Raw genomic sequence first — 8,484 nt, 5'->3', positions numbered from 1 at the left:
GCGTCGAGCCAAGCGCCCAGGGAGGGGGCGCGCGCCGTAGGTCCCCCCTGCCGTCCCCGCCGCGGGACGGGCTCAGCCCTGCCTGCTGTGTGTCCCCAGTGCAGCCATCAGGGCTCCGACAACTGCACCTACAGGAACTTCACCAGCGCGGCGCAGGCGGTGACCGAGTGGTACATCCTGCAGTCCACGAGCATCCTCTCCAAAGTCCCGCTGCAAGAGAGAATCAGGATGGGCTACCAGGCAGAAGACATGATCCTGGCGTGTCTCTATGGGGCCGAACCCTGCAACTACAAGTAGGTGCACACCCAGCTCCCTGCCCTTTTCTGTCACATCAGGAACGGTACAGGCTGCTAAAGGCATGACAGCCTTTTTCTTTCCTCTTTTTAAGGTATATATCAATTAATAAAGAGATTTCTGCTGGTCCTTAACTCTAACAACATTTCCCAGAGGGTTTCTGGATGTGATCGTGGATGAAACAGGTTATTTTGGGATAGTGCCGGCTTCAGTTTTAGTTTTGGATGGGCTGTTTTGCTCATGACATATCGAGACTAACAGCATCCATGGGACCTTCCAGGGTATTTAATGATAACCAGCTGCCAGCCCAGGTGCTGAGTCAGCATACCCCTGGCACAGCAGTGCAGCCCCCAGTTACAGCCCCCCCTCTTTTTACTCAAGGCTCTGAGAAATGCATTTTAGCTGTCGTTGTTCCTTGTGAACATCAAATATATATATCCAGTTTTGAGAAACGTGAGCGCACAGCAGCAGCCCAGGCTGCAAGGAGTCCTGCCCCTTCTGCAAGGTCCCTTCTGCAAAGAGGGCAACAGAGAATTATTATCAAAGAACGAGATGTAACACCAGCCAAAACCTGTTACCATAGCTCAGATCAAGCAATTATTTCTCTCGTCTGTGTGAGAGACGATTCCTTTCCATTCCAACAAAGCATTATCCCCAGTGGCTGTGTCTCAGTACACACTAGTACCTTGCTTTGCTTTTTTTTCAACAGCTGATTGATTGAAATTGTATCAGCTGAAATTTCTATACAGGCATTCAACAAACGAAGCAATTTAAAGTGAATCCCAGACATAGCTGCTAAGCACCGGCCCACCAGATGCATTATTTTATAACCCTTTAGTCCTCCCTGAGAGTCACAGTTTTATGTGCATGATTCTTCCAGGAATTTCACCCAAATCTATCACCCAGACCATGGTAACTGCTACATCTTTAACTGGGGCATGGACGAAGAGGCTTTGAATTCTTCTAATCCTGGAGCTGAGTTTGGTAAGAGAGAGCTCTGCTAAGAAAGAAGGAGCTAAAGGAGCAGAAGTGCTGGGAGTTATTCTGTCTCTCAGTGGCCATTTCTGTCAGATATAACAGATTTACATTTCTGTGTCTCTGGAGCACTACAGCAGGGATTAACAGTTTTCCAGGAGGGGATGAGCCCTGAAAAGGGAAACGTGCCACATAGAAACAAGTAATGTGACTACAGATGTTACTTCACAGAAGTGTAACATCTGGATAGCCAAAATATCTGAGGCAATGTCTGAATATTCACTCAGATATTTCCATCCTGTGCATTCGCCATCATGCGTATTTATGCACGTGCAAGGCTGACATGACAGTCAGACCCCGGCTCTTCCCCCAGGGACGGAGATTTTTGTGCACAGTGAAAAGAAGAGAGGCTCCTTTTTTTTCCAAAGACTCACATTTCGATACAATTCCTGTTCTGAGTGTTTTGTCCGGTGTCCCAGGGCTGAAGTTAATTCTGGACATCAGCCAGCAAGACTATATCCCTTACCTGTCATCCGCTGCCGGGGCCAGGCTCATGCTGCATCAACAGAAGAGCTTCCCCTTCCTTAAGGATCAGGGCATCTATGCAATGGCCGGGACAGAAACCTCCATCGGCGTGTTAGTGGTATGTGTGGCATTCCTCTAGAGCAGATTGTCTGAGAATAATGTTATCTGATGGGACTGCAACCAAGTTTGTTTTAAGTCTTGGCTGAACTGGCTCAAACCAAAAGAGTCAAGGTATACGCTAGCTGTGGGCTGGAACGGTTTATGGAGACTTTTATGTAACTGTCCTGGCAAAGTGCTTTATTGAAGCCAAAATATTGAGCTCAGGTCATTTTTCCTTCTTCCTTTAGCATGTCAGAAGGTGCCTTGCTAAAACGTTCTGCTCTTGAACACCCTCATCTGCCTCGATCCGCCCTGGGGAATGGGCTGCATCTCCTTCAGCTCTGCCGCCTGTTCTTTGACTTTTTCAAAGCCAGCAGGGAATACAAGTCTCTAGAAAACGGGCACCAGGGACCTGGGGAGGAGCGATGACTACTGAAGTTTGCTGTTTCGGTTTTCTTTCAGGATGAACTGGAACGGATGGGCTATCCCTACAGTGACTGCACCATGAACGGGTCTGATGTCCCTGTAAAAAATCTCTATAGCCAATATAATACTTCCTATTCCATACAGGTAAAACATGTTTCTAAATCAAACGAGGCTGTTTAGGAAAAATCGTCAAAGCAGTTAAAATCTTTGACCAGCATGCAGGGTTACTGGAGCATCAGCAATGACAAAGTAGAAAGCATAACCCAAGTACAGGCACCTTCTTTTCTGGTAATAAACCAGCACTCGAGTCTGAGCACTCAGTAGCTCCAGGTTTGGAAATGATCCCAGTGGATCCAGTGGAAATACCTGTGTATTGCAGGAGCAAGACCTAACAATGCAGGTATTAAAACTTGCATCAAAAGATAAGGAACATTGCTCTGGCAGGCAACACAGTTTAGCGTAATCCTCAGTTTTCCTTCTCACACCAACACAGCTCGTACGGCCAGCAAAGGGCATCAGCCTTTATTGTTCCCTTAGCCAGGTATGAAGTTTGTTTCATCTTGAGAAGGATGAAAAAGGTCATCTCTGTCATTTTCTCAAAAGCCAAAGCACAGCAAACCCCCGGGATCTCTGCTGTTACAGGGCACCCTGCCGTGTGTGACCTACCAGCAAGGTCCTAATTTGCAGACGAAAAAGCAGATATTTTTACCTCCACATACGAGCGCAGTTTAATGCAGGTCTTTTCCTCGTAACCTGTTGCCTCGGAGCTCAGCTCCCCGAAGCGGGGGGTTCCCACTCGTCCTGAAAAGCAGGCAAAGCGGGAGCAGGGTGCGCCTGGGCCCCTGGATCCCTTAAAAGCCGCTGGTTCCTCGGTTTTCCCCCGTTTTGGCTCCCCGAGCAGCCCCGGCTGCTGTCAGGCACCGGTCGGTTACTGCCTCGGCCCGGAGGGCAGAACTGCAGCGCCGGCCAAGGAGACCTCGCTGCCTCACTCCCTCCCTGCACTGGTTTCACTGGGAGGTGCTGGGGACCCTCAGCCCCGGGTGACAGAGCCAGGAGGCAGCCCCCTCCTACAGTGCAGGGGACGGCGTCTGAATCGGGCTGAAACTCCCAATAGCTTTGGGTAGTGCCAGGTCCTTCATAAGGGAGGAAACACGGGGAAACACATCTTCCAGAGTGCCCAGCTGGGAGCGCGGAGCTCCCCGTCCTCCCCGCCGGGGCGGCTGCAGCGCGGCGGCAGCCCGACGCTCCGCTGCTGCTGCCCAGCTCAGCCACAGGAGCCTGCAGAGCAGTCCTTCTCCTTTAGAAAGAATAGCTGCTCAGGCCATGTCATTAAGGCAATTAATTTCTTTTTCAGCTGTGAGAATACTTTTTTCCCCCTACAATTTCCATGCTTGGCTGAAATCTTAATTGTCAGTAGATCAACCAGCAAGGGGTGGACTCCAGGCGTTACCCGTGTCCCCCAGGCTAACTTCTCTAAACTCGAGGGGTTACGAGCAGTCGCCGTGGCTGCGCGTGCCGCTGTCACCGGGACGGCAAAGCTGCTCCGGCCGCAGCAACCGCAGGCGCCGTCCTGCAGCGAGGACGGTGACTGCAGCTCCGGGAGCTTTTGCTGGGACGTTAACGTGACACTTTTCATGAGATCGGCTGGCTCCTGCTGCTCGGGGCGCTCTGGGAGGATAAAAGCTGTCTGGAGGACTATTGGGCTCCGGGTTTTAGCCATGGCATTGCTCTAATGTGCAAAGCAGCTCGTATTTTGTGTACAGAAGTAATATTTATCCCTGACAGGAGAGGAATATACGGGAGGGATTCCTCTCCTGAACACTCCTACTCTTTTTAATCCTTTTCTCTTTAAGGGAATTAAGTCATTTTTCACCCTGAAAATGCCTGCTTGTTTTGTGTAGGAAATGAAGACAGACCTTTGCCTTTTCTTCACTTTAAAATTGGGATGAGAAAGTCGAGTGTTTGTAAACCTTGAATCTGTAGAAAAATACAGTGTAAACATTAAGCACAGGTTAATTTGTAACAGGCTATAACATAAGGGAGAAGCATTTCTAGAGGGTGAGATCTGGCAATGAGGAAAACATCAAAACCCGTTTGGGGGTTATTTACAAAAGCCTGAAGAATACACCCAGACAAGTGGGAGGGCTTTGCTCTAGCAGAGTTTTTTTATATTTCTGCCTTTATATAATTATAACAATTGGACCACTTTACCCTACTTTTTAAGATGCTTGTATAACGTTTAAGCAAATACTTGAAATGATTGCATTATTACTTAAAAGTTGCTAAATGCTGACTGGGGTTCTATGTCCACATAATTCACGTCACTTCAGAGACCTCTCAGCAAAATCAGGCTTTTCCATCACTCCCTGATTGCAGCGAACTCTGTAAGCATTTTGTATCACACAGAAATTCTCTGGTTGTTCTACCTTGCTGGAGCTGTTAAATTTAATTATCTTTTCATAGACCTTGTTATTGCTTTGTGCACTGTTTCATCCAGAATCCCACTCCAATCTCGGATGATTAACTTCATGCCTCGCTGAGCTAATGGCAGCGCTGCAGCCCGGCTCGCACGCTGCTGAAGCTGCGGCTGCAATCCTTTCAAGGAGAGAAGCAGATGCACAGATATGCTAATTCAGATTTCTAAAACCTGCTCTTTATGTTGAAGTATTTTTAGAGTCCCAGCTTTAAAGTGGAAACCAGCCCTTTGTCAGTGTGTCATATAAAGCCTGGAGACAACAGCAGTGTCTATGGGTGTAACAGAACATTTTTATCCCTTTTCGGAAACTCCATATTACCTCCACGAAGCCCTAAAATAGTTAAGAAATGAGCAGTTTCTTCTGCGACTGGGAGCAGGCACCGAGTTCCCTTCTGTCCTGCAAGGCGACTTACCCACGGGCAGCTCACAACTAGGATGTGCCTTAAAGTTTCCTGGAGCGGCAGTAAAAACGCATCATAAAGAAAACCGTAGCTGCAGCGCAACTCTACGCGTGGCAGCTTATCCACCCGCCTGGTCTCGCCGTTGTAAAACCGGAGTCACTTGTGCCGGGCTTCCAGAGCCTGCCGCGGTGCCTGGCGACGCTCGGTGTGCGCTGGAGGATGGATCATGCCATTGCGCAGGGATGGGCTCTGGCAGCACCCGCTCCCTCCGCGGCTTCAGCCCTCTCGGTGTGCAGCCACAAAATCAGCTGTTCGGTGCAAAAGAGAGAAAATACCTTGGAGCCGAGTAATTCTCATAGCGTAGGCTCCAGCAGCACAGAGGTGAGCAGGGGGCTCAGCCCACATCTAAGCAGCTCCCTGTTCCTTTTTTCAGGCTTGCCTGCGCTCTTGTTTCCAAAATCACATGGTTGAAATCTGTGGATGTGGTCACTATATGTTTCCTTTACCTGAAGGGGTGAATTATTGCAATAACGAAGATAACCCAGGTTGGGGTAAGAACATGAACAAAACTAATTGCACAGCCTCCCCAGGGTCCTGGCACGCCGGAGGGGTGGGAGCGGACGCGAGCTTTATTTGTAAATGCAACAGGTGAATGGCTTTTGCCTATGTAAATTCTCCCCGTGGCCGTTCGGGTCAGTGCCGGGGAGAAGGGGCGAAATCTGGGTCCTGGCCGTGGGCTGAGTGTCCCCAGCTTCCGCGCTGCCTGGGCAGGGCTCTGCCGGACGGCTGGCTCCAGCCGGGGCAGGTCACGGGAGCCTCTGGGTACCCAAGGGAGAAAACGGGGTAACGCTCCAGGCCTCCGCGCCTGAAGAATTCGGAGACAAGCTGGCCCGAGCAGGGGCAATGGGCTCCTGCAAGGATGCGCAGGGGCTGGGGGGGTCTGGTGCTCCCCCACGGGCGGGCAGAGACCGGCAGCACGACTATTTTTAGTTTATTATTAAATTGTCTGACCGCTTTGCCTGAGCTTCTCAAGGCAAGGAAGGTTAGAGGGGAAGACAGCAAACCTGTGCAGCAGGCTCATACCTAAATATTTATTTTATTAAATGAAATTGATATAATCCAGTAAGCAGGGTCCTTATCTAAACAGATGTTTTGATTTTTTGTTTTCACCAAACAGCATATTGCTATTCATCACTGAGATCAAGTATAAGACACAGACAGATTTGTATTGACTCTTGTAAGGAAACGTGCAAGTAAGTACATAAGCCACTTCTGGCAGCTGTAAAGGTGGAGGGGACCCTGCGTTTCGTCTCCCATCAATTCTGACCTTTCTAAAATGGCAGCAAATCATGTGGGGCTGCTTTTCTGCATGAGAACTGAAGTTCCAGTGACTTCGGAGGAGGGGAAACTTCTGTACCAACGTTCTCCTTTCCTCTCCCTAGCGACACGCAGTATAAGATGACCATCTCCATGGCAGACTGGCCGTCTGAAGCTTCGGAGGTATCACCCATTTCTTGTTTTGAAACATTCATTAATAATTACCTCGTCTTAGCCACATGAATCACTCAGTATTTTCAGAGCTAATGTCCAGGTAGCAAGTGCCTCTTTGCTAAATTACACATTTTCAGGGTGCAAACAAACACTAGTGCCAGGGCATGAGGCAGGAGGAGGGACACCCCCACGGCGGCTCCTCCTGCCCAGGGGTCCTGCACCGAGTCCTGCAACTCCTTGGGGTCCTGCCCCAGCAGGCGCCCAGAGAGATGCTTCTGCTCGGTTCTGAATACATTTTGTTTTCCTAGGACTGGATTTTCCATATTCTGTCTTATGAAAGGGATATGTCTACAAATGTGACTCTGGACAGGTAAGTGAAAGGAACAACTACTTTATCTTCTCTATTGAGCCTGTTAACATTAGACGGACGTGAACCTTGGCGATGGGCCAGAGCACACGTGTGCTAATGCAGAGGGAGGACAAGATTTGGCGCACGTTTGCCTGGAAGATACATAAAGCAAATCTGAAACGCACTTAATGCATATCCTCTGCTCTCCATAGTGACAACTGGGTCCGACAAACGTGAGTTAAGTTAAAACCGACATTAACCGCAGCACTCCTGATCAGTTGCATATAGGAGTCTGGAAGCTCTGAAGCTGTGAACTGCCAGGGTCCAGCTCCTGGATCGTAACGTTCGTCCCTTTAGACTTACGTCTCTGAATCTGCCAACAGCAGCAGCAATAGGGGGGATGCACCAAAATTAGGGTAACTGCCAAGTTATCCTTTGAAAACCTAAACTCTGAATTAGTGGGAAAAGAAGAGGGTTCTTTCCCCCAAGGAAAAAAACTGGAGAATCAGGAAATGGTTTCACAGATACTGGCTGATCTGTACACATTAAGCCCCCTGCAACGCGGTCGGTCGTGACGCAGCCGCTCTGGTGCACACAGGAACACGAGGTGCAGGGCACCGAGGGGGGGCGACGGCCCCTCTAGACCAACCAGGGCAGTTGGAAACAGCAAAGCAAACAGCCCCAAAGAAGCTTCCAAGTGCTCCTTCAGGAGGAACCTCAGAACCATGTCTCTCTCCCCTTCGCAGCCAGTGGCACTTTTTAACTTTTCCACGTGCCCGGTGGAAGTTTCAGCTGCGCGCAGCCCTTCCCGCGGGCAGGCGTGGGAGCGGAGGCGCAGGACGCTGCAGCCCGGCGCTGTGTTGAGCTGCCGTTTGTCCCTTGCAGGAACGGGATCATCAAGCTGAACATTTACTTCCAGGAGTACAACTACCGCACCATCTCGGAGTCTGCCGCCACGACGGTGAGTGCCCATCCCTGCACGGTGCCCGGTGAGCGGAGGCAGAAACAAGTCGCCCCAGACGCACAGGCAGGGCTCAGCTCCTCAGGGCTGATCGCCCCTGTCCGGAGATGCTCCTCAGCGGAGTCTGCTGAGTCCCTCGGTGCTGCTGCTTCACACGTCCGTGGCAATGAGCGAAGCCGCCTCCACCGGCGGTTCGCGGCCCCCAGTTTGTTCTTCCCCTCCACCTCCCCTCCCCATCGCCAGTGCGGGGCAGGCGGCCCCGGTGGCGCAGCCCCTGCGGGGCAGCCCCCGCAAGGCGAGGGACTCGGCAGGCAGGTCAGGGGGGCAGGGGCATCACCCGGCTCGGCGCCAGCACGCAGGGTGATGGGCAGGGGCTGACCACAGACCAGGCCCGCTGCCTCGGCTCACTCCTGCTCTCCTCCCCGCAGATCGTTTGGCTGCTGTCGAGCCTGGGAGGCCAGTTCGGGTTCTGGATGGGAGGCTCGGT

General features: G+C 51.0%; 1 protein-coding gene across 1 annotated transcript; it reads left to right on the top strand.

Annotated features, from left to right (window-relative positions):
* Positions 1-99: 99 nt before the first annotated feature.
* On the top strand, positions 100-8,477 carry SCNN1B (sodium channel, non-voltage-gated 1, beta subunit; the record flags this gene model as incomplete). Its single annotated transcript, XM_009583760.1, has 10 exons — positions 100-293; positions 1,175-1,278; positions 1,749-1,912; positions 2,356-2,463; positions 5,630-5,747; positions 6,374-6,449; positions 6,639-6,696; positions 6,996-7,057; positions 7,922-7,997; positions 8,426-8,477. Coding segments are annotated over 10 exons (1,012 nt in total), but the record flags the coding sequence as incomplete, so codon positions are not given.
* Between the last annotated feature and the right edge of the window lie 7 nt (positions 8,478-8,484).

Source organism: Fulmarus glacialis, unplaced genomic scaffold (genome assembly GCF_000690835.1).
Source record: "Fulmarus glacialis isolate BGI_N327 unplaced genomic scaffold, ASM69083v1 scaffold19608, whole genome shotgun sequence".
In the NCBI taxonomy this organism is placed as follows: domain Eukaryota; kingdom Metazoa; phylum Chordata; class Aves; order Procellariiformes; family Procellariidae; genus Fulmarus; species Fulmarus glacialis.
Note: the sequence above shows the minus strand (reverse complement) of the source record. Positions and strands in the feature narration are given on the sequence as shown.